Source organism: Giraffa tippelskirchi, chromosome 13, assembly GCF_054371585.1.
Source record: "Giraffa tippelskirchi isolate mGirTip1 chromosome 13, T2T-mGirTip1v1.2.pri, whole genome shotgun sequence".
Taxonomy (NCBI): domain Eukaryota; kingdom Metazoa; phylum Chordata; class Mammalia; order Artiodactyla; family Giraffidae; genus Giraffa; species Giraffa tippelskirchi.
The window spans coordinates 31719365-31745252 of record NC_137287.1 but is presented as its reverse complement, the minus strand read 5'-3'; the positions used below and the strand labels follow the sequence as shown (position 1 = coordinate 31745252).

The 25888-nt window shown below is 46.6% G+C and overlaps 1 protein-coding gene across 23 annotated transcripts in view; it reads left to right on the top strand.

The window, feature by feature from the left end:
* The window catches only part of CLEC16A (C-type lectin domain containing 16A), a 234140-nt gene that overhangs the window by 12140 nt on the left and 196112 nt on the right, over positions 1-25888 (top strand). For 20 of the 23 annotated variants that reach the window (XR_014073993.1, XR_014073992.1, XM_081560406.1 and 17 more), the window contains exons 2-6: positions 1002-1130; positions 7691-7824; positions 17988-18136; positions 21737-21842; positions 23527-23650. Coding sequence is in view for 21 of the 23 variants with exons in the window: in XM_081560406.1 (XP_081416532.1) it covers positions 1002-1130; positions 7691-7824; positions 17988-18136; positions 21737-21842; positions 23527-23650 (642 nt within the window). In the remaining 2 variants the exon portion in view is untranslated. Of the gene's footprint in view, positions 1-1001; positions 1131-7690; positions 7825-17987; positions 18137-21736; positions 21843-23155; positions 23162-23526; positions 23651-25888 lie in introns of all 23 variants that reach the window. The other 3 variants (XM_081560421.1, XM_081560420.1, XM_081560405.1) reach the window with 2 other exon arrangements.

Sequence of the window (25888 nt, the reverse complement as noted above, 5' to 3'; positions counted from 1 at the left end):
AGGTGCCAGAGAGAAGGAAACAATCAAATCCACTCAGGCAGGAGAGTGGGAGGGAGATTTTTGAAGAAGGCTTCACTGAGAGGTGACTGAGCTGGGTTTTGACATATGCATAAGAGTTTGCTGGTTGGTTAGTACCTTGGCAAGCTGAACTGGCCTCAGTCTGCGGGCCCAGGAGACGCTCTCTTAAAAGCTGAGCCAGGCAGTGCTCCCTGGGCGTCGGCCAGGCTGCCGGTCCCCGCGCTGCTCAGGAGTGGCCTCTGCGATTCTCTCACCCACCAGGACGAGGCCGGGCCTCCGGTCTCTGCACGTGCGGGTGGGTGAGGTACCTTGCCATTGCCCCTTGAATCCACTGCACTTACATCTGCACACAGCGGGTAAGATCACGGCCCTTGAACTGCAAGCCACCCACTTCATTTGAGCCATCAGTCCCGTGCAGGGGGATTAGGGCATTCCAAGGGCAATCATGGTGGCTCATGATTTTTGCCCCAGCCGCTGGCTCTGGGCCCCATCCTCCCTGACCTGTGACTCCAGGTCTCATCTCTGCAGCAGCCAGACAGCAGCTCTTAGGCATTTGGTGCTGAGCTGTGTGTCTCCATTGGTTCCACTGGCCTCAGAATCACCGGAGAGTGTGAAAAAGGCTGACGCCTGGTCTTCCCTCAGCGCCTCTGCACTTGAGTCTCTGGTGGGCGCTGTCCCCCGCTTTGTCCCACTCTCCAGGCTGTTCTCTTACCCACACTGGAGCGTGAGCATTGCTGTCTTCAAAAGCTTGACAGTCTTACCTCGGTTCGGGTTAGTGAGTCGCTGGTTATGTAACAGTTGGAAGTGTTGTCTGCCTTTTTTCTCGGGTGGTGAGTTACGTCTCCTCTGAATGGGAATTGTGCTAACCACCGAGTCTGAAAAACGCCCAGCCAAATTGTCCCTAAGACGTTGCTCATGGTCCCTGGGCCTGGCTTGCATTTCAGCTGGTCACCTTTAGTTCTCTTTTCTTTCCTTCCTCTCAGGTATCTGTACCACGTGTTGACCAAAAACACCACCGTCACAGAACAGAACAGGAACCTACTGGTGGAGACTATCCGGTCCATCACCGAGATCCTGATCTGGGGGGATCAGAACGACAGCTCTGTATTTGAGTAAGGGTGTCTGTTTTTTTGTTTTTTAATTCTTCTTCCTTTGCATGTTTTTCTGAATGTGAGCCGTGAGTCATTCCCGATGATGTCAGGATTTGACGCCAGTTTGGTCCTGCACCGTTTTCTCTTTCTCTCTCTCTCTCTCAAATGTCCTTGATACACTGTAGAAATGCCTGCTGAAAATGGGAAAGTTATGGAAATGAGTGTCCCTAGAGAAATCTGAAAATGTCATGGATAATTTTCCAAGTAATGTCTGATTATCTCCCCCAAAGGAAAGAGAAAATGTCTTGGGTGTTAGATTCCAAGTGAACTGAAAGGACCCTTCCCTGGGGTGGGAGTGGGGGTGGGGGTGGGGGACACTAAGGGTTAGCAGGATTGTGCTTCCTGGTGGGTGGCCACAGGTGAGCTCTTGATGAGACGATCCTTCTATGAGGAAGTCTCCTGACTCCCCCAGGGTGGAGGACCTGCTGCTGTCCCCATCTTCATCCCCGCCCCCATCCCCATCTTCATCCTCGTCTTTATCCCTTCCCCATCTTTATCCCCACCCCCACAGATGTTTATGCTCAAGGTCACGCAGCTGCTGAGGGAAGAAGCAGCGGCTCACACCCAAAGTCCGTGCGGAGGGGTTTCTCCTCACTCACACTTCCTTGGTGGACAGTCTTAGGCCCACCTCGGTTTCCTCATTGTTAAGTGAGAGAGAGAGAGCAAGTTCCTTGCTCAGTGCCTGGTACAGAGTAGGCACTCGAGAAATATTAGCAAATGATAATTTCAGACGGTGCCCCTTCTGGATAACTAAGAAGCAAAGGCCATAACCCATGAACTGCTTTCCCCAACAGACCTGTCCCAGTGTCTGAACGCAGAAGGATTGGGGTTGTGACAATCACCAAACACAGATTTTATTTTTATATAAACTAATCTCAATTGTAACTATTGAGGCCACTTAGTAAAACCACTTAAAACAAATACAGGTGTTCCCTTTTCAACCTGGCTTTCTTATTAGATATTCTGATTTTCTGGCTGGTTCTGTGTTTCCATCAGTGAGGTTTTCATCAGATGGAGCTACTTGTGCAAAATGCAAATTGTGTGAAATACAGACCTGTGACACTGGTTGGGTTCCCTAAGGAAAGCCTGAGTAATAAATAGGTGTTGCTCGTAAGCAGGACGAGTTGCCTTTCAGGATTTGTGGGGACTTTACTGTTTGTTGGTTGCTTGGTGTCTGTTTATGGAAATGAGAGAGACCCTTGGGTTAAAGATTAGAAACCGTGTCATCTTTACTCAGTTCAGTTCAGTTGCTCAGTCGTGTCTGACTCTTTGCAACCTTGTGGACCACAGCACACCAGGCTCCTCTGTCCATCACCAACTCCTGGAGCTTGCTCAAACTCATATCCATTGAGTCAGTGATGGTATCCAACTGTCTCATTCTCTGTCATCCTCTTTTCCTCCTGCCTTCAGTCTTTCCCAGCATCAGGGTCTTTTCTAATGAATCAACTCTTCACATCAGGTGGCCAAAGTATTGGAGTTTCAGCCTCAGCTGAATGAATATTCAGGACTGATTTCCTTTAGGATGGACTGGTTGGTTCTCCTTGCAGTCCAAGGGACTCTCAAGAGTCTTCTCCAATACCACAGTTCAAAAGCATCAATTCTTCAACGCTCAGCTTTCTTTATAGTCCAACTCTCACATCCATACATGACTACTGGAAAAACCATAGTTTTGACTAGACGGACCTTTGTCAGCAAAGTAATGTCTGCTTTTTAATATGCTGTCTAGGTTAGTCATAGCTTTTCTTCCAAGGAGCAAGTGTCTTTTAATTTCATGGCTGCCAGTTACCATTGGCAGTGATTTTGGAGCCCAAGAAAATAAAGTTTCTCACTGTTTTCATGGTTTCCCCATTTATCTGCCATGAAGTGATAGGACTGGATGCCATGATCTTTGTTTTCTGAATGTTGAGTTTTAAGCCAACTTTTTCACTCTCCTGTTTCATCAAGAGGCTCTTTAGTTCCTCTTCGCTTTCTGCCATAAGGGTGGTGTCATCTGCATATCTGAGATTATTGATGTGCATGGTGTACTTTGCATATAAGTTAAATAAGTAGGGTGACAATATACAGCCTTGATGTACCCCTTCCCCAATTTTGAACCAGTCCGTTATTCCATGTCCAGTTCTAACTGTTGCTTCTTGACCTGCATACAGATTTCTCAGGATGCAGGTGAGGTGGTCTGGTATTCCCATCTGTTTAAGAATTTTCCAGTTTGTCATGATCCACTCAGTCAAAGGCTTTAGTGTAGTCAGTAAAGCAGAAGTAGGTGTTTTTCTGGAATTTGCTTGCTTTTTCTATGCTCCATTGGATGCTGGCAATTTGATTTCTCGTTCCTCTGCCTTTTCTAAATCCAGCTTGAACATCTGGAACTTCTTGGTTCGTGTACTGTTGAAGCCTGGCTTGGAGAATTTTGAGCATTACTTTGCTAGCGTGTGAGATGAGTGCAATTGTGCAGTAGTTTGAACATTCTTTTGCATTGCCTTTCTTTGGGATTGGAATGGAAAACTGACCTTTTCCAGTCCTGTGGCCATTGCTGAGTTTTCCAAATTTTCTGGCATAATAAATATAACCCTTTCACAGCATCATCTTTTAGGATTTCAAATAGCTCAGCTGGAATTCCATCAGCTCCAGTAGCTTTGTTCATAGTGATGCTTCCTTATGCCCATTTGACTTTGCACTCTAGGATGTCTGGCTCTAGGTGAGTGATCATACCATTGTGGTTATCTGGGTCAGTAAGATCTTTTTTGTATAGTTCTTCTGTGTATTCTTGCCACCTCTTCTTAATATCTTCTACTTCTGTTAGGTCCATATTCTGTCCTTTATTGTGCTCAGCTTTACATGAAATGTTCTCTTGGTATCTCTAATTTTCTTGAAGAGATTTCTAGTCTTTCCCATTCTATTGTTTCCTTCTATTTCTTTGCATTGATCACTTAGGAAGGCTTTCTTATCTCTCCTTGCTATTCTTTGGAACTCTGCATTAAAATGGATATATCTTTCCTTTTTTCCTTTGCCTTTCGCTTCTCTTCTTTTCACAGCTATTTGTAAGGCCTCCTCAGACAACCATTTTGCCTTTTTGCATTTCTTTTTCTTGGGGATGGTTTTGATCACCAGCTGTACAATGTTATAAATCTCCATCCATAGTTCTTCAGGCACTCTATCAGACTAATTCTTTGAATCTATTTGTCACATCCACTGTATAATCGTAAGGGATTTAATTTAGGTCATACCTGAATGGTCTAGTGGTTTTCCCTACTTTCTTCAATATGTCTGAATTTGGCAATAAGGAATTCATGATCTGTACCATAGTCAGCTCCAGGTCTTGTTTTTGCCGACTGTATAGAGCTTCTCCATCTTCGGCCGCAAAAAATATAATTAATCTGATGTCAGTATTGACCATCTGGTGATGTCCATGTGTAGAGTCGTCTCTTGTGTTGTTGAAAAAGGGTGTTTTCTGTGACCAGTGCGTTCTGTTGACAAAACTCTGTTAGCCTTTGCCCTGCTTCATTTTGTACTCCAAGGCCAAACTTGAGAAGTATCTCTTGACTTCCTACTTTTGCATTCCGGTCCCCTATGATGAAAAGGACGTCTTTTTCTGGTGTTAGTTCTAGAAGGTCTTGTAGGTCCTCATAGAACTGTTTAACTTCAGCTTCTTCAGCAGTTGTGGATGGGGCATATAGACTTGGATTACTGTGATATTGAATGGTTTGCCTTGGAAACGAACAGAGAGTCACCTTTACTAGAATGGATTTTTTCAGTCCATTTGTCATCTTAGAGAAACTGCTGAGCTCTCAGAGGCCCAGTTATTCTTAAATCACTGCCCCGCAGAGGCTCCAAGAGAATTTGTTTTTAATCCATTTTAAAGTTTCTAGATAATCTTAGATTTCAGATTATACAGAAGGTTTCCATTTACCCCTCACCCTGTTCCCCTGTTAATATCATTTGTCAAAACACCACTATTAACATCAACTCCAGACTTGATTTGGAATCTACCAGCTTTTCCGTTAACATCCTCTTTCTGCTCTGGGATCCCAGTCCAGGCACCGCAATGCGTTTAGTTGTTACGTCTCCCCAGTGTCCTGTGGTCTGTGACAACTGGTTAGTTTTCTCTTGTTTTTTATGACCTTGATAGTTTTGAGAAGGACTGGCCAGCTGTCTTGTAGAATGTCCCCCAGTCTGGGTTTCTCTGCTGTTTCTGTCCTGATTAGCCTGGGAGTACTGGGGACGAGTGCCTCTCAGGGAAGTGCCCTTACCCTCCCAGACTGTCGTTATTCCTGATAGCCACGTGATCCCTGGTGGGTTAACCTGATCACTTGATGCAGCTGGTATCTGCCAGGCTTTTCTACCCTAAGGTTACTCTTTCCCCCTCCCCTACACTGGTCTCCAAAAGTGAGTCACTAAATCCAGCTTCCTGGGGGTGTGGGAATTAAGCTCCGCCTTCCTGAAGAAGGGCGAATCTACAGACAATATTGGAAATTCTTCTGCGTAGAAGATTTGTCTCTTCTCATTTATTAATCTATCCAGTCATTTTTTTATATACATCTCTTGAAGATTTTACAGGTTTGGTTCCAGGCCACCTCAATAAGGTGAATATTGCAGTAAAGTGAGTCATGTGAATTTTTTTGGTAGTCCCAATGCATATAAGTTATGGTCACACTGTTCTGTAGTTTATCAAGGGTGCAGTAGCCTTGTGTCTACAAAATCAACATACATACCTCAATTAAAAAATAATGCTGTTGGGAAAATAGCACCAACAAACTTGCTCAACATAAGGTTTCGATTTGTAAAAAAACAGTATCTGCAAGGTGCAGGTATATCCACATGGACTCATGGGCATTTATTTTGTACTCTGGATGATAATCCAGTGCCCTGTGATTTATTTTGTGCTGGCGTTGTTCCAGCGTTGAGCATTGGGAGCTCTTTCAGGTCGCTTCCTCTGTCCCTGTGACACACCCCCATCCTTTTGGATTTTGGAGCACTTCCTTACTTTCTGGTCCCCTGTGGTGCTCCAGGCTCATCTGGCATGTTCCTTGCCCCAGCCCTAGAATTAGCCACTTTCCCAAGGATCCCTTCACTCCCCTAGGAGGTTGTAAAAATCCAAGCAACCAAATTTCACACTAGACATATGGAATCCACCCCTGGACAAGATCTAGGTACAGGCATGTTGACAAGTTCCCAAGCTGGTCATTGGGCTGCAGTGAACTTATTGGGTGACACTTGGCAGTCACTGCTTTATACAACCTGAAGCAAAGGAAGACACGATTGGTCAAATGATAGAAATATTCTGGGGGTCATTGTAGATGGCATTTGTTGGCACACAGACTCCCAGAGTCAGAGTTGGAAAAGAATTTAGGGGTCCCTTTAAGGTCAGATTTATTTATTGATTTACCCTTTTGGACAGAAGGTTTGCAGGACTGAGCAAGTACCAGGCCCGTGGTCCTGCCAGCAGGGAGCTGACAGCAGAGGGAAGAGAGAGACCCCAAAATTGAGTCAACAACAGACGCACGAGACGGCTAGGACTTGTTCTGAGCATCCTAGATGAGAGGTGATCTGCTCTCAGCTTGAATTGTTGTTGTTTAGTCACTAAGTTAGGCCTGACTCTTTGTAACCCCATGGATTGTAGCCCACCAGGCCCATCTGTCATGGGATTTTCCAGGCAGGCATACTGGAGTGGGTAGCCATTCCCTTCTCCAGGGGATCTTCCTGACCCAGGGATTGAACCTGCATCTCCTGCATTGGCAAGAAGATTCTTTACCAGAGAGGCACCAGGAAAGCCCCTTAGCTTGAATACAGAGAACATAACTAGAAACATTTTCTTCCTTTAAAGAAAGGCATTAGGGGATCTCCATTTCAAGACTAAAAGAGCCATTGTGTGCCCCCCAAAGTCAGTGCCCCCAGCCTGCATGCAGACAGATATTCTTTTCAGAAAAAGAAAGGCCTGGGGACTGCCTGGTGTCCCATGACCATATCAGCATTTTCTCTTTCCTTGCGGTTCTCATTCTCTGGATGTGGAAATGACCAACTTGCCAATTGAGAAACCACCCAAACTCTTTGACTATTCAGCATCCTCATGCCCCTTTGCAGGGAATTACTCTGTTCATAGGTTGCTGGTGAGCAGTCAGAGATATGAAAGCTAAGGAAAGAGACTTGGTGGGGAAAACTAAGCTTATAAAATATGAGTAGAAAACTGCTGCTTGTTGGTTTTAGAAGCGTAGATAGATTAGCGTGTCATCATTTAGTTGGGAAAGACCTTTCCCCCTCTGTCCGAAATCTGAAAGTTCACCGCTTCCCAGAATTAGTACTGTTCTCACATTCCGGGAAGAGAGTCTGAAAGGTTGCGTTTCTCTGAATGGAAGATGGCTTCGTGGGAACTGGGTGTCTCGGAAGCCAAGTCCACACGGGTGTTGTGACCTGGCTGCTCCGCAGATGCCTTTGTGGGGTTACACACACGTGTGCTGGGTGTGCAACCAGAGGATGACGAACATTTCCACGTGTGGAAGACCACTGACGCTGTCCCCTTCTCTCCCCAGCTTCTTCCTGGAGAAGAACATGTTCGTTTTCTTCTTGAACATCCTGCGGCAGAAGTCAGGCCGCTACGTGTGTGTTCAGCTGCTGCAGACCCTGAACATCCTCTTTGAGAACATCAGTCACGAGACCTCACTTTGTAAGGACAGTCCTGACCCTGGCTTCCACACCGCTGGGTGTCGCCGCATGTTGGGTGCCGTGGTTTTCGTGTCGCTCTGTGAATGTCTGTGCCAACCGTGTGTCTTGGTGTGCTTGGGCTACCGGAGCACGTGCCCCAGGCCGGGTGGCTTAGATGACAGAAATGCATTTTCTCACAGTGCCCGTGGCTGGAAGTCCAAGATCATGGTGGCGTCAATGCTGGTCTCTGGTGAGGCCTCTCTTCCGGGTTTGCAGAGGGCCTCTTTCTCTTTATGTCCTCACATGTTCTTTCCTCTGTGCATGTGGAGAGAGAATTCTGATGTCTCTTCCTTTTCTTGTAAAGACACTAGTACTTCTTGGATCAGCGTCCCACCCTCTGACCTCCTGTGACCTTTCATTACCTCCTGAAAGCCTCCATCTCCAGATACAGTTCGTTTGGGGTTAGGGTTTCAGCACATGAGTTTTGGGGGCACACAGTTCAGTCCCTAGTGCCACTTTTAATCCCTGCATGGTAGGGTGCTCTGCAGGGCTAAGAGAGGGCTCCCCTCCCCTCTCCTCCCCAGGTTTCTGGGGGCATTTGCATGTCTTCTTTATAACCTGTTATTAAAGAGCTTGGGTCGCTGAGTAAACAGCCAACAGAATAAGCATTGGAAGCAGCAGGATGAGGAAGAACGTGGCCAAGGGTGTGGCTTTGGCCCCTGACCTGCCTGCTTCAGCTCCACTGCCGCACCGGTGAGGGTGTGACTCGGAGCCTCTCCCCTGCCCTTGTGGAGCCCCGGGCTCGTCATCTGAAACAGCCACCCTGCCAGGCAGGTGCTGGCAGTGCCCTTGTTTAACACTCAGAGAGTCTGAGTCACTGGCCCCAGGTCACAGCTCTAGCAAGGCCGGAATCCAGAAGGGGTTTCAGCCCGGGCAAATTAACTCAGTGGTCATCAACTGGGGGTGACGGTGCTCCCAATGAACATTTGTCAGTGTCTGGAGACATTCCTGGGGAGCTGTTGCTACTCGCCTCTGGGTAGAGGTCGGTGATGCTGTTAAAATCCTACAACATGCAGGACAGCCCCCCCTCAATAAAGGAGTTGTTAGCCCGAAGTGTCAACAGTGCCCAGGGTGCGAAACCCTGGTTTAGCTCCTAATCCTCCGTACCTGATCAAAAGCTTTTTTTTTTTTTTCAAAAGCTTTTTTATTCCAAGATGCCTGAACCAAGCCTCAGGGCCTGCCTGCTGGAAGCAGGGAAGATAAGTGATGGGATGCCTGTGTTACAGGCAGGCTCTTGGCCCCAAAACAGGGTTGAGAAAAGCATTTCCCCTGAGGAGGAAGGAGGCAGGGGAGGAAAGAGCTGCTGGCTGATGGCCACTAGATGGCGCTGCTGTCCTGGGACGCGGCCACTGGGTGGTGCTGCTGTTCCAGGAAGTGGCCACTAGATGGCACTGCTGTCCCAGGAGACTCCTGAGGCTTCCCCCTGTATGTGAATGGCAAATGCGATTTGACTCACTCTCCCTGAGTGGTTTCCCTGTTAACAGCTTTGGTTACCCTGGATGTGAATTGCGGGCAGTTTCTGAAAACTCCGAGAGGGGAAGGCCCAGCTCTGTATTGCAACTCATAGACTGAGAGCCAAGCAAGTCCCAGGCCCGGTACTACCAACATACACCCCACGCGTATTCCAGGGTGCTGACTCGCCAAGCGGCAGTTTCTGCCTCTCTCAAGTGGAGATAATCCGAGTACCTGGAGACTGGAGTGGCTTGAGGATAAGTGTGAGAGTGGGTGTGCACAGCGTAGCGTGGGTCTGGCAGGTGGAAGTTTCCAGTTAAAGCCGCTTTTATCCTTAAAACCAGTGTTCCCCCAGGTGGCTGTTCTCTGGTAACCCAGCCGACCTCAGGGCTACAGGATTGAAGAGGGGGTTGGGGGCGATAGAAAATTCTGGGCTTTCTGGATCACACGGCCTCTCTTGCATCAGGACTAAAAACGGTATTGTGCTGTAAGAAAACCCAGTCAGATGTTGCTGGCCCTGCAGGGAATTCACCAGAGCACTTTCATAAGCCCCGTCAAGGCAGCAAAAAGTACTCTGTTTTTATAGAACTTGGATTCTGGGGGTGAGAAGGATGGGTGACTTTTGCTTTTAATTTTCTGATTATAGGAAGACAATGTCTCCATTGTAAAACAACAACAAAAAGTCAAATGAAAAAGCTATAGAAAGCAGAAGTTCTGGAGGATTTCACACTAACAGTTCAGTGTTAACACCTACCGTTTTGCCGTCTGCTTTATTTTTTTTTTCCGAACTTAACTAGCATATCTTAGATTTTCATGTTGTCCATTCATGCATCCCAGCCTTGTTTGGTTCAAGAGCCGCCTCTTTCTGGGCCATCACTGCTTAACGTGGCTGTGGGCATTTAGGTGGTTTCCGGGTTTTCGTTATTACAGGCAACCATTTCACGGGCACACCTGTCGCCTGTGGGGTTTGGTGACCTAAGTGACAGCAGGCCCGAGAGGCTGATATCACTGAGAGACTCCCGGGTTTATTATGAAAGGGTACCGCAGAAAGCTGGCCACACGGCGAGGGCGTAGTAGAAAAATCCCAGTCGAATAATAGAGGCGCCTGCATCGCCCCCACTGTGGCCCCGCCACCCCCGGGGTCAGGTCGCGGAGGCCCGGGAAAAGTCCCGCGGGGGAGGCATGGGAGCTCCTGGCTCTTCCAGCTTGGGGGTGCAGCCGGGAGGCCGGAGGCCACTCACCCCCAGCAGCCAGCACAGGCATCTGTGTCTCTGGTGGCCCGGGAACCACTCAGCAGTCACCACAGGGCCAGCGTTCCTTCTCCTGCCGGCCCATTCGTCCCCCGCCGACCACAGCTGGGCAGACAGAGTAGAGCGAAGCAGCCTCACGTGGCTGCTCGTTGCAAGTGTGGATTCTGGGTGGGCAGGTCGTGGACTGTTCCGAGAACAGGATACTGTATAGCCAGAAGGAGACAAAGGAAGCAACATGGATAACTGGGCCGTGGTGATGAGTGAGAAAGGCCACACACCAGGCGGGGGCTTCCGGTGTGAGTCCATGTACACGGAGTTCAGGATCAGGCAGAATGAGAGTCTGCGGTGCTGGAAGTTAGGCTGAGGGGCTGTCTTTGGGGAGAGGGAACAGATGGAGCAGTGGTGTGAGTGTCTTTCGGGAGCTGGAAGTGCACTGTCTGATCAGGGTGGTGCTTACCTGGTGCATTTATTTGCAAAAATTCATCACGCTAGACACCTAAGATGTGTGTGTATAAATATATACACACATAAGTACGAGTACTTAAAATTCATAAATATATACATTGCTACATATATCAAGCTATACACTTAGATTTGTGATATATGTAACCTCATTTTTTTAATAAGATATTGAATATAGTTCCCTGTGCTATACAGTAGGTCTTTATTATTTATTTTATATGTAGTAATATTAGTATATTATAGGCAACCCTGGTGTCAGACAGTAAAGAATCTGCCTGCAATGAGGGAGACCTGGGTCCGAGCCCTGGGTTGGGAAGATCCCTTGGAGGAGGACATGACAACCCACTCCAGTGTTCTTGCCTGGAGAATCCCCATGGACAGAGGAGCCTGGAGGACTATAGTCCATAGAGTCACAAAGAGTCAGACATGACTGAAGCAACTTAGCACAATATATATAATATAAAATATATTATGTATGTAGTATAAAATATTACACATAATATAAAATATATGTATATATATAGTCATATATCTATGTATCTATTAATCTCAAATCTATCTATGTATATCTATTAATCTCAAATTCCAAATCTATCCCTGCCCTGCTTTTACCCTTTGGCAACCAAAAATTTGTTGTCCATGAGTTTGTTTCTATTTTGTAAATAAGTTCCTTTGTATCATTTTTTTTAAGATTCCACATAAAAGTGATATCACAGTATATTTGTCTTTGTCTGACTTCACTTGGTATAAAAATCTCTAGGTCCATCCTTGTTGCTGTGAATGGGAGTATTTCATTCTTTTTGTGGCTAATATTCCTCTGTGTGTGTGTGTGTATAGTGTGTATATCACATCGTCTTTATCCATTCATCTATTGATGGACACCTGGATTGCTTCCATGTCTTGGCTATTATAAATAGTACTGCTATGAACACTGGGGTATGTGTGTCTTTTCAAACTAGAGTTTTCATCTTTTCTGGATATATGACCAGGAGTGGAATTGATGGGTCATATTCTCGTTCTGTTTTTAGTTTATATTAAGGCACCTCCTTCATGTTTTCCATCATGGCTGCACTGGTTTACATTCCCACCCACAGTGCAGGAGGGCTCCCTTTCCCCACACCCTCTCCAGCATTTATTATTTGTAGACTTTTTGGTGATTGCCATTCTGACCAGAATGAGGTAATACGATATCACCTCTGACCAGAGTGAGGTGATCAACTCATTGTAGTTTTGATTTTCATTTCTCTAGTAATTAGCGATGTTGAGCATCTTTTTTTTGTGACTGTTGGCCATCTGTATGTCTTCTTTGGAGAGATGTCTATTTAGGTCTTCTTGCCCATTTTTTGATTGCATTGTTTATTTTTGTTGATATTGAGCTATGTGGGCTGTTTGTATATTTTGGAAATTAAGCCCTTGTTGGTCACTTCATTTGCAAACTTTTATCCCATTCTGTAGTTTATCTTTTCATTTCGTTTATGGATTCCTTTGCTGTGTAAAAGCTTATAAATTTGATTGGGCCCCATTTGTTTATTTTTGTTTTTATTTCTGTTGCTTTGGGAGACTGACCAAGAAAACATTGGTACGATTTATGTCAGAGAATGTTTTGCCTATGTTCTCTTCTAGGAGTTTTATGGTGTATTTAAGTCTTTAAGCCATTTTTGAGTTTATTTTTGTGTATGGTAAGAGGGTATGTTCTCACTTGATTTAGTTACTTGTGGTGGTCTCGCTTTTGAACACCGGTTGCTGAAGAGACTACCTTTTTGTCATTGTATATTCTTGTCTCCTTTGTTGAAGGTTAATTGATTGTAGGTGTGAGAGGTTACTTCTGGGAACTGTATTCTGGCCCATAAATCTGTCTGTTTTTGTGCCAATACCACACTGTTTTGATGACTGTGACTTAGCAGTATTGTCGGAAATCTGGGAGGGTTATGCCTCTAGCTTTGTTCTTTTCCCTCAGGATTGCTGTGGCAGTTCTGGGTCTTTCATGGTTCCATATAAATTTTAGGATTATTTTTTCTACTTCTGGGTGTCATGGGTAATTTGATAGGGGTCACATTAAATCTGTAGATTGCTTTGGGTAGTATGGCCATTTTAACTATATTAATTCTTCCAATCCAAGAGCATGGGATGTCTTTCCATTTCTTTAAAGCATCTTCAGTTTCCTTTCTCAATATTTTATACTTCTCAGTATGTATCTTTCACCTCCTTGATCAGATTTATTCCTAGGTATTTTTTTTTGACATGATTTTAAAAGGGATTGCCATTTTTTCTCTCTCTCACTTTCTGATATTTCATTGTTAGTGTAAAGAACTGTGACAGATTTCTGTGTGTTAATCTTGCATCCTGCTACCTTTCGGAGCTCGTTTATCTAGTAGTTTTTTGTGTGGAATCTTTGTGTGCATGCGTTGGTCATGTCTGACCCTTTGCAACTCCGTGGACTGTAGGCCTTCAGGTTCCTCTGCCCGTGGAATTTTCCAGGCAGGAGTACTGGAGTGGGTTGCCATTTCCTACTCCAAAGGATCTTCCCAACCCAGGGATCGAACCCACATCTCTTGTGTCTCCTGCATTGGTAGGTGAATTCTTTGCCACTGGCACCACCTTTCGGATTTTCTATATAGAATATCATGTCATCTGCATGTAATGACAATTTTGCCTCCACCCTTCCACCTTCCAATTTGGATGCCTTTAATTTCTTTTTCCTGTCTGATTTTTATGTCTAAGACTTCCAATACTATGTTGAATAAAAGTGGTAACAGTGGGCATCATTGTCTTGTTACATAATTTAGTGGGAAGGCTTTCAGCTTTTCATCGTTGAGTATCATATTAGCTGTGGGTTTGTCATAAATGACTTTTATTATGTTGAGATATGTTCCCTCTAGACGCACTTTGGTGAAAATTTTTATCATGAATGGATGTTGAAATTTATCAAATGCTTTTTCCATATCTATTGAGATGATTGTGTGGCTTTTGTCTTTCCTTTTGTTGATGTGGTATATCACACTGACTGATTTGCATTGTTGAGCCATCCTTGTGACCCTAGGATGAATCCAACTTGGTCATGGTGTATGATCTTTTTTATCTGTTGTTGGATACGGTTTGCTAATATTTTGTTCAAAATTTTTGCATCTATATTCATCAAAGATACTAGCTTGTAATTTTCCTTTTTTAGTAGTACCTTTGTCTGGTTTTGGTATCAGGGTCTTGGTGGCTCATAGAAGGAATTTGGGAGTGTTCCCTCCTCTACAGTCTTTTTGAAGAGTTGGATTTTAAAAACCAATTAATTTGTTTACTTTTGGCCGTGCTAGGTCTTGGTTGCTGTGCTCGGTCTTTCACTAACTGCGGTGCACAGGCTTCTCATTGCCTTGGTGTCTCTTGCTGCAGAGGCTCTCGGGCACGCAGGCTTCAGTAGCTGTGACGCACAGGCTCAGTTGCCCTGTGGCATGTGGAATCTTCCCAGAGCAGAGATCAAACTGGTATCTCCTGCATGGGCAGGTGGGTTCTTACCCACTGGACCACCAGGGAAGTCCTGAAAGAGTTTGAGAAGGATCACTGCAAGTTCTTTTTATGTTTGGTAGAATTCCCCAGTGAAGCCATCTGGTTCTGGTCCTGGACTTTTGTTTGAAGGGAGTTTTTTCTTTTTTTAATTGCAGATTCTATTTCCCTTCTAGTGATAGTCTGTTCAAATTATCTGTTTCTTTTTGATTCAGTTTTGGAGGGCTGTATGTTTCTAGAAACTTGTCCATTTCTTCTAGGTTGTCCGTTTTGTTGGCATGTGACCCTTTAGAGTATAGTCTTGTAATTTTTTCTTTTTGTGTTTCTGCAGTATCAGTTGTTATTTCTCTTTTTTCATTTCTTATTTTGTTTATTTGGGTTCTCTGTCTTTTCTTCTTGGGGGAGCCTGGCCAGAGGTTTGTTGATTTTGTTTATCCTTTCAAAACACTAGCTCTTGGTTTTATTGATTTTTTAAAATTATTTTCTTTATTTTATTTATTTCCTCTCTGATTTTTCTATTTCCTTCCTTCTGCTGACTTTAGGTTTTGTTTGTTCTTCTTTTTCTATTTCTTTTAGGTGGTAGGTTAGGTTGTTTTTCTTGAGATTTTCTTTTTTTGAGGAAGGTCCATATGGGCTTCCCTTGTGGCTGAGCTGGTCAAGAATCCGCCTGCAATGTGGGAGACCTGGGTTCGATCTCTGGGTTGGGAAGATCCCCTGGAGAAGGGAACGGCTACCCACTCCACTGTTCTGGCCTAGAGAATTCCATGGACTGTATAGTCCACGGGATCGACTTTCACTTTCACTTGTATCACTTTGAACTTCCTTCTTAGGACTGCTTTTGCTGTATCCTGTAGATTTTGGGCTTCCCAGGCAGCACTAGTGGTAAAGAATCTGCCTGTCAATGCAGGAGGTGCAGGAGATATGGGTTCGATCCCTGGGTCGAGAAGATCCCCTGGAGGAGGGCCTGGCAACCCACTCCCATATTCTTGCCTGGAGAATCCCATGGACAGAAGAACTTGGCAGCTTACAGTCCATAGAGTCACAAAGAGTTGGACACGACTGAAGCGACTTAGTATGCATAGATTTTGTATGATTGTGTATAACCTCATTTTTGTGCTTAAGTTGCTTCAGTCATGTCCGACTCTGTGACGCTATGGATTGTAGCACGGCCAGACTTATCTGTCCATGGAATTTTCCTCATTTTTAAACGTGTTAAAATTCTTAGGACCCCCACTGCCTTTTCTCTTAGAGTGAGCCGTAATATTTACCTCAAGAATTGTTATAATTGAGATTTTGAAAACTACAGACTTGATGTCCTACCTGCAACGCCTCAGGGACCGTTCTGAGGCGACCCTGGCGGTGTGCCCTCACTGCGGCCCCTCTCTCGTCCCATGCTCCTAGATGACTCTTCTTGGCATGTTTGACGGTTCTAACCTTTTCAGTAATTCTCTGATTGGCCTAAGTTAGGTACCTCTTTGGCACCAAACAACTTTCTGTTTTTTTTTCCTGTTTCCCCCAAGAACAGCAGTCATGGTGACTGGTGGGCTGGGGGTGGAGGTTAGGAATCTCCAAGTTAGAGTACGGAGGTGAAGCGTGGTGGCTCATGTGATAGAGGGCTCCTCTCTGCTCCTCAGTGTCCTCAGAGCTTTTCCTGTTTTACCTGCTTCCTCATGTGAGGAAGGTTGCATTATTCCTGTTTTCAGATGGGAAAGCTGGGGAGTGAGGAGCGTAAGCGTCCTGCCCAAGGTCACCCAGCTGGGAAGTCGCTGAGGCAGTGTGGGTCCAAGTTTACCTTTGAAGCCAGTGCCTCTGACATGTGAGCATGACGGGGAAGCCCAGCGGGCCTTCTTAACACACGGAGTGGTGGGCCCACCCAGAGATCTGAGTAGGTGGTCAGGGCCAGGGCCCAAGATTCCGCAAGTCTTGATAAGCGCGGGGGAGGCTGTGTTGCTGGTCCCACAACCAGAAGTAGAGAGGCACCACCCCGCTCTCCTGCCTCGCTGAGTCTGCCCGTATGCTGGTGTGGGTCGTGTCCAGCCTCTACCCACCCATCTGGGGGAGGCAGCCAAAATGGAAGGGCAGACGGTGGGCCTGGCAGCACTGGCTTCTCAGGGTGACTGTTGAGGACTCAGAGGACAACTTGTCTGGCCAGGGCCCAGGGCCGAGACTGCAGACTGCAGGCCCATGAGTGGCAGGGGTTCTGTAGACTGTTTTTGATGGCAAGCACAGCTTCCAAAACTAGTGGATCTAGTGGCTGACATTTCAGCTTCAAAGGTAACAGCAGTAAGATCTGTATTTTCTAGCTTCCTTTGCACAGCTGGAAGCTCTCACCACGGGAAGCTCTCTCCCAGCAGGGCCTGGGAGCTTAGCAGGATGGCCACTCCCTTGTGGATCCAGTGCCCCCGGGGCCTTGTTACCCAGTTTTCCTCCTTGGCCCCCATGTGAAATGAAAGTCACTCAGTCATGTCCGACTCTTTGCAACCCCATGGACTACACAGTCCATGGAATTCTCCAGGCCAGAATACTGGAGTGGGTAGCCTTTTGCTTCTCCAGGGGATCTTCCCAACCCAGGGATCGAACCCAGATATCCCATGTTGCAGGCAGATTCTTTACCAGCTGAGCCACCAGGGAAGCCCAACAATACTGGAGTGGACAGCCTATCCCTTTTCTAGCGGATCTTCCCAACCCAGGAATCGAACAGGGGTCTTCTGCATTGCAGGTGGATTCTTTACCAGCTGAGCTACCAGGGAAGCCCCTAGCCCCCATGAGGGCATGGTATTAACTCAGGACAGTGACCTGAAGTTTGAATTCCATTCCTGACTTACTGTCTCTCCGTCCTCGGGCAGATTAATTAACCTGAGTGTTTTTACTTACCCGCAAAACAGGGCAAACAAGGCCTACTCTGCAGGCTCACTGCAATGGTGAATGATGATGTAAAGCAGTCCGCCTGGTGCTGGCCCGGTCGTGGAGGTTCAGCCTCCAGGGGCCTCTATGAAATCATGTTGCCTCTATAGGAAGGAAAAAGCCACGCGGAGCCCTCTGTGGCACTCAAGGGTGACAGTGTGACTTTTGATGGTGAAATGGGGCCATCTTTCATAAGACATAGTGCAGCTGACCCTCATCTGTGGGTGGTTTGTGAAAGTGCCCACGTACTACCTGGTCTGCCCCACCGCCGGCCCTCTCACTGAACTTTGCTAGCAACGGAGGAAAATGCTCAAGGGTTCTTCTGTCTGGTGTGGGAGGCAGCCGTGTCCTGGGCTTTCTGGGGCCTCACTCTTGAACTTTGTAGTGACTATGCATGGTGGCTGATTTCTGTCCTGGTTAAAGCTTAAGCTGCTCTCTGTCCGCCTGACTGGTTCAAGTCCCTTCACACGGTCATCTGCTCGTTCCTGGACTTTCTCTGCTTGTCTTTCCTCCAGCGTGAATTAATCAACCTGTTTTTTTTCTCTTCTTTTTTTTCTCCCTCTAGATTATTTGCTCTCTAATAACTATGTAAATTCTATCATTGTCCACAAGTTCGACTTTTCTGATGAGGAGATTATGGCATATTATATATCATTCCTGAAAACGCTTTCGTTAAAACTCAACAACCACACGGTCCATTTCTTTTACAATGAGGTAAGTAGCTGCACAGAGGCATGTTTGGTTGGAAGCTAGCCAGTTCAAGCAATGCCTTTGGTTCGGGTGACCTTGTGTCTGTTTACAGAGCACGTATGCATTCACCATTTCCTGATTCACTATTTCACAGCAACAGTGTTTGACCTTGGCAGGGTTTTGTTTTTTTGTTTTTTTAATTGAACGAGTTACCTTTTCTGTTTTTGATGTGAAATTCAATTTGTGCTACCTGAGAGCATGATACTCTTGGTAGGGAGAAGTGCGCAGAAATTAACCTGGGGTTGTGTTCCTCTGTTGGCCAAACAGTGATGACTCCAGTCAAACCCAGCTTTGCCACTGCCCTGCTATGTGACCTTAAAGGAGTCGTAGTCCTCTGAGCCTCAGTTTCTTCATCTGAGAAATGGTGATGATAGTTTCTGCCTTGAAGGGTTTTCCAGGGGTTGAATTAAATGAGATGATGTCTTCAAAGCAACTAGTATGTATCTGACTCCCTAAAACTGTAGCCCTTGTCATTCCTTATAAGCTAAAATCCCTGGTATTCTTTGGGAGAATTACTAACAATTTAAATAAATGAGTTGCCATTGTTTTTACAATTAAGAGGAGCTTGAGCATTCAGGTCAATAAATCTCACATTCCAAAAAGTACAGACGCTGGCTCTCCTGGGACTGGCTCATCCAGTGGCTCGACTACTTTGTGAGCGACCCAGGCTTTTCCATTGTCCTGTTCTGCTGAGCTGGCATCTGTCTTTAGGCTCAAACCCCTCATGGTCTCAGGATGGCTGCAGAAGCTCCAGACACTGCTGAAAAGCCTGATGACATCATGTCCTTTCTTGTGCCCCCTTCTAACTTTCCCCAAAACTTCTTTCCCAGAAACCTCCCAGCAGACTTCCTTTCCCGTCTTGCTGGTCAGAATTCTGTCACATTTCTCTCACAATGTGTCCGGTGTTGGAGAGTGGCCTGGCAGGGCAGTTCTGGCACAGTCTCTCACAAGACTGTAGGCATCCGAAGGCTGGATTAGGGTTGGGGGATCTGCTTCTAGGGTGGCTCGTCCACATGGCTGATCATTTAGCGCTGGTTGTTGGTGGGAGCCCTCGGTTACACAGTCCCTTCCAGGGAGTTGCTCGGGAGTCCTCCTGGCACGGCAGTTGGCTTCCCATAGAATAAATGATCCCAAGACATCAAGGCAAGGTGTAATGCCTTTCCTGACGGGGCCTCAGAAGCCACACACCATCTTCCATTGTCTTCTTTAGGCCGCCTAGGCCAGCCCTGACTCAGTGTGGAAGGAGGCACAGGGTGTGACTGACTCTAGGAGGTGGGCGTCATTGGGCCATCTTGGAGGCCAGCTGCCACACAGCCACGTGCTGTTTGTCCGACAGGTGTCCTCTGATCGGTGGTCACGTACGCTGCACAGCCTGTACTTGAAGTCAGACCATGGTCCCAAACATTTCCTCTGAGTTTGGGCAAAATCCACCCATCTGTCTTCGTAGGATGTGGCAACAGCCTCCTGCACTTTGATTTTTTTGGTCTAGATTTGTAGTGAGCAAGAACTGGCCTCTTGCTCACATATCGTTCCTGAAAACGCTTTCATTAAAACTCAACAACCACACGGTCCATTTCTTTTACAGGGGAAGGCCGCTCTTCCCTTTTACAAAGGGAAGGAATACTAGCTGCCAGCCACAAAATGTGAGATGGTTTAGAAGATTAACATTGTGTGGCCCAGTGCCTGGTACACAGTAGGTGCTCATTGAATCCGTCCAGAGACCAGAGAGGTGCTGTTCGCATTCTCCCAGAGGCTTTCCTGGGCAGAAGGAAACCCACCTGTGAAGTTCAGACCAGAGAGGGGGCCAGGTTCTTCCCCAGCTCAGGTGCAGCTGGGCTTCTGTGCACCTCCTTGTGGGGGGGGGGTCAGGGCGGGGAGGGCAGGATGCAGGGATTCTGGGGCCATAGTGATGCTTCTGGAAGGATATCCAGCTGATCCCAGAGGAGTCATAGGAGCCTGATCTTTGAGGTGGACTTGGTTTCCGTTTCTGTGGGTCGGTGCAGTAGCTACCACGTGTTAGGTGCACACCTGTGTCTAGTGCTCAAAGTGGCGTTGCCGTCATTAGACAGGTGTCACCTCACTGAAGGTCTCTGGTTCCCTCTTCCCTGCCTGGGGCTGCCCTCGTCTGATCGGGTGCCGTGCGAAGCACTGGCCAGAAGAGGGCAGCAGAGCACGTCATTTCATGCTCCAGCCCGGATCCTCTGCGCCTTTACCTTAAGGCTCCACTCTCTGGTTCTGAACCGTTTTGATCTGTTCTCTGGTTTTGATCTGTTCTGATAACCCCTTTTTAATGGCAGAAAATTCCTGAGACCCTCCTCTTCCAAGGTAATGTTTACACTTTTAGTGTTTCTAAATAGAGATACATATTAGCTAAAGGAAAGGAAAGTTAGTCGCACAGTCATGTCCTTCTCTTTGTGATTCCATGGGCTATAGCCTGCCAGGTCCTCTGTCCATGGAATTCTCCAGGCAAGAGTACTGGAGTAGGTTGCCATTCTCTTCTCCAGGTGATTTTCCCGACCCAGGGATCGAACCTGGGTCTCCTGCATTGCAGGCAGATTCTTTACCAACTGAGCTACTAGGGAAGCCTATATATTAGCTAAAAGACATTCTAAATGTAGCCAGACTTTGCATTTTGCCTTTTATTAGTTGAAGCAACATCTAATAACATCTGGAATTATCACTGAGTGTTCCTTAGGTATCAGGCACCAGAGTAAGTAAGCACTGTACCTGAAATAATCTCATTTAATCTTAGCAACCACAAAGTGGGAATTATTATCCTCATTTTACAGATGTAGAAATGGAGACTTAGAAATACTGTATCACATAGCTAAGAGTGGTGGAACAGATCCTGAACCTAGGCCTGGCTTTGGCTGGACACTTCTGTTTCTTGCATGGTCTCACCGTCCCACCTCTCTGCACACTCCCCACAGGCACTGAACCACTGGCTTAAGGTTCACGTGGGTGGTGTGTGTGTGTGTGTGTGTGTGTGTGTGTGTGTGTGTGTGTGTGTGTGTGTGTGTGTGTGTGTGTGTCTTAAGGTTCACGTGGGTGGTGTGTGTGTGTGTGTGTGTGTGTGTGTGTGTGTGTGTGTGTGTGTGTGTGTGTGTGTGTGTGTGTGTGTGTGTGTGTGTGTGTGTGTGTGTGTGTGTGTGTGTGTGTTACTGAAGTCTCTGATAGGATTCCCTGGTAGCTCAGCTGGTAAAGTATCCGCCTGCAATGCAGGAGACCCCGGTTCGATTCCTGGGTCAGGAAGATCCCCTGGAGAAGGGATAGGCTACCCACTCCAGTATTCTTGGGCTTCCCTGGTGGCTGAGCTGGTAAAGAATCCACCTACAATGCAGGAGACCTGGGTTTCACCCCTGGGTTTTGAAGATCCCCTGGAGAAAGGAAAGGCTACCCACTCCAGTATTCTGGCCTGGAAAATTCCATGGACTGTATAATCCATGGGATCACAGAGTCGGACATGACTGAGCAACTTTCACTGATAAGGTTCAGAAATCTGGGGCAGGGACAGGCCTGTCTTAATGGGTGTGTAACTCATTTTGGGTACTTCTTATGTTTTAGCACACTAATGACTTCGCCCTGTACACAGAAGCCATCAAATTTTTCAACCACCCTGAAAGCATGGTCAGAATTGCTGTAAGAACCATAACTTTAAACGTCTACAAAGGTAAGTTCCGTGTGAGCTTGCGCCTTATCGGGTTTCTAGCTTGACAGCTAGTGCTTGCTCTCATGAGTCCGTACAGACAGTTCTGTGGCGGTAACAGGGAGTTCATTTATTATGGCTGGGGTTACCCGTCTCATGAAAGGTTGTCATCACAGACCATTTTGCCACCCCCTTACATAAATTTCTGTGCCTCTGCCTTGACCGTGCGCTTAGTTTGCGTGGGAAAGTCTCCCACAGTGCCGACACACGGAAGGTGTGATGGCCTAAGAGAAGCATGTGTATTAAATAGATAAGGCACAGCTGTCTTTGAAACTCAAATGGGTCTTTGAATTTGCCCCTTGGCCTGTAAAATATACTTCAGTACAGCCAGGAGGTATGTTATTTGTAATGTGCAAGCGCATTTCTTGTTGCAAACAGCAGGGGGCAGTGTTGTATTCTCAACCTGCCGCGAAGTCCAACAACAAATTCCTCCTTTCTCTCAAAAAGTACTGAATGCCCAAATCACCGCCCCCAGGAGAAAGCCCTTCTGTGGCTTCTTGCCCACACAGTGCAAAGGCTGGCTGGACATGAGTCTCCTGGCCTGGAGTTGTGCTGGCCTCTGCCTAACGCCCGGGTTACTTCCCGTGTAGTCACCACCCTGGAGCGGAGACCCTGTTTTCTCAGGGACCAGATGCTTTGACCTTCCCAAGTTAAGACGTTATTACTGGAGATGACCCCTAATTGGGAGGGGGGTTTAGGCACTGCTCAGGGACTCACTCCAGCGTGGTTCTGGGATGGCCTTAGACTGGAGAGCCTTCTAAGAGCTCAGAGCAGAGGCCCATCTGGGGGTCATAACCTGGGGGCCAAATCCAGCTCTCAGACAGGTTTTCATTGGTCTAGATATTTTTTGAAAAAATACATGGTCATCGATATTTAAAACTTGAGAGAGCTGAAGTCACAGCCGGATTTCTGACTTGAAAAGGTAGATGTGGCTGTTGGCGGCACACAGCCCTGCAAGGCAGGGGTGAACCGGCACCGAGAATTGCTGCTGTGGGGTCAGGGCCCGTGCTCCTGCGTTCACACACTGGGCTGGTGGCTTCGCTCACGGGTTACTGGCCAGCCCGCAGGCCTCTGGACTCGTGACCTGGTCTGAGCCCCAGCCCTGCCGCCTCCTGCTCTCTGCTCTCTTCTAACCTGTGTCTTTCTGTTTAGATGCAGCCTGCCCTAGCTCTCTGCCCCTCTGAGCAACTGTCTCACCCTCCCAGCTCCTAACCCTGTTAACTGTTGTCTGTTTTTTGCCTTTCCTTCAATGACGATTCCCGTGTTCCCTATTCCAGTGTCATGTAAGTTAATAACTTCTGGTTTTCTGCTTTCTTGACTTACCCTTACATGCAAATACGAGAAACTTGCCTGAGAATGGTGTAGTTTTCATTGTAGTCTAGCCAAATGCACTGCTGATAAGTAGGTTTCCTCATGCACTATCAACGTTTAACCCTGATTCATTGATTTTAGTAATTATAAAAATAAAGTAACTACCTTCATAGTTTTCTGAGTAAGGCAACCGTTTTAAAGTATTTCCAGGAAAGACAGAAAAGAGTCAGATTATAGTAGAGGGCTTTTTCATTGCATTTTTTTTCTTTAAATCTCCCCTTAAGTTATTTTTGGTAGCTTGACTTTTTGATTTCTCTTCTTTTGTGAATCTTCTCAGTGGATAACCAGGCCATGCTGCACTATATCAGAGACAAAACTGCCGTCCCTTACTTCTCCAATTTGGTCTGGTTCATCGGGAGCCACGTGATCGAGCTTGATAACTGTGTACAAACAGATGAAGAGTAAGTGACTACCCCAGGGTGCCTGTTAGGTGGACCGAATGCTTCAGGGAGAATTCCATTCTCATTGAGAAAAAAAACAAACACTAGAACAACACTTACCACCACCACCCCACCCCACCCCGCCCCACCCCCGTGCATAGGCAGAATACGGACTTCCATACCCTGAAAGGTTTCACCCAGCTTTCCACTATTCTTAGCAATAGAAAGTTGGAAACCACTCAGATACCTCCCAGAGAGGAACAGGGTAAATGAATCGAGTGCACCCATAGAGCGGGTGCTGGGCAGCTGGTGAAAAGATGAAGATGACCTTCCACTGATGATTGGATAAACACCTTGCAGTATCCATCTCAGGATGGATGAGACACAGCTTGCAGTGGAATAGTACTCGGCAATAAAAAGGACCGAAGTACACACACATATGACACCCTGGGTGAACCTTGAAAGCATTATGCTCAGTGAAAGGATGCAAGCGGCCACATATTATATGATTTTACTTATATGAAATGCCCAGAATAGGCAAATCCATAGAAGCAATAGATTAGTGGTTTCCTAGGGTTGGAGGAGGGGCGTGTGGGGTGGGGTGCGGAAATGGAAAATGACTGCCTGGGCTTGTTTGAGGCAAGGGGATAAAAATATCCTAAGGTTAATTGTGATAATGGTTGGACAACTCGATGAATATGTGTTTGTCACCAGTCATATCTGATTCTTTGAGACCCCATGGACTGTACCCCTCCAGGCTCCTCTGTCCATGGAATTCTCCAGGCAAGGATATTGGAATGGGTTGCCATTTCCTGCTCCAGGGGGTCTTCCTGACCCAGGGATCAAGCCTGGGTCTCCTGCATTGCAGGCAGATTCTTTGCCATCTGAGCCATTAAATTGTATACTTTGGGTAAAGATTTTGGTATGTGAATTCTATATCAGTAAATCTGTTTAAGAAAAAATTAAGATGGTGATAAATAGACGTCTCAGAACAGGGTTTCTCAGACTCTGCACTGTTCATCTCTTGAACTAGGTAACTCTTTGTGGTGGGGCATCCTATGCTTCATAGGGTGTTTAGCAGCACCCCTGGCCTCCACCCACTAGATGCCAGTAGCGTCCCTTTCCAATTGTGAAGACCAATACTGTCTCCAGACAGAGGTCTCCTTTAAGGAAAAATTGTATCAGTTGAGAACCACTGCCCCAGAGTGACAGCTTTGCACAGATCTGATGAGAAGTACACCTAGATGGAGTCAGGACGATAAAGGGACTCAGGAAGAAGGTCTCTTGGGGGTGCAGAGGGCTAGAGAGAGAAAATATTAGCTTCCACATTGGCAAGGAAGTAAGGTTCTGTGGATCACAGAGCAGTTGGGAGAATGAGGACCCATATAGATATTGATGAGGCTTCACAGGTGGCTCAGTGGTAAAGAATTCACCTTCCAATGCAGGAGATGCAAGAGACTTGGGTTCAATCCCTGGGTTGGGAAGATCCCCTGGAGTAGGCAACCCATTATGGTATTCTTGCCTGGGAAATCCCATGGGCAGAGAAGCATGGTGGGGTACAGTCTGTGGGGTCACAGAGAGTCAGACACGACTGAGGGATTGAAAAAAAAAAAAGGAATATAGATATGAATAGTCATGGATATGAGACTTGATGAGACACAGCTCCAGAAAGAAACGAAAGTTATTCAAGGAAGAAAGTGAACTCCTGGTCCTCCACGTGACTCTGCAGTGACTAGTTATAATGTCAACACCAGCTGCTGATGACTGCTGGGTGGGGAGGGGCGGAGGGAACACAGAATTCTGTCATCAGGGAGGTCCTTGTGTACTGTCTAAAATGGCTCAATCACAAAATAGAGGTCCTCGCAGATCGCAAAATAGAGGAAAGAACTATCCACAGAAACCCCTAAAAGATTTGAAAACTGCTTCCTCTGGAGAGTGGGCAGGGGTGGGGGAGGCGGGGCCAGGAGCTGCTGTGTTTTTTAATCTGCTAATCAGTTCTATTGGATTTTTAAATCCATATGTTCAGTCACTCAGTCGTGTCTGACTCTCTGTGACCCCATGGACTGCAGCACGCCAGGCTTCCCTGTCATTCACTATCTCCCAGAATTTGTTCAAATTCATGTCCATTGAGTCGGTAATGCCATCCAACCATCTCATCCTCTGTCATCCCCTTCTCCTCCTGCCCTCAATCTTTCCCAGCATCAGGCTCTTTTCCAATTAGTCACTTCTTTGCATCAGGTGGCCAAAGTATTGGAGTTT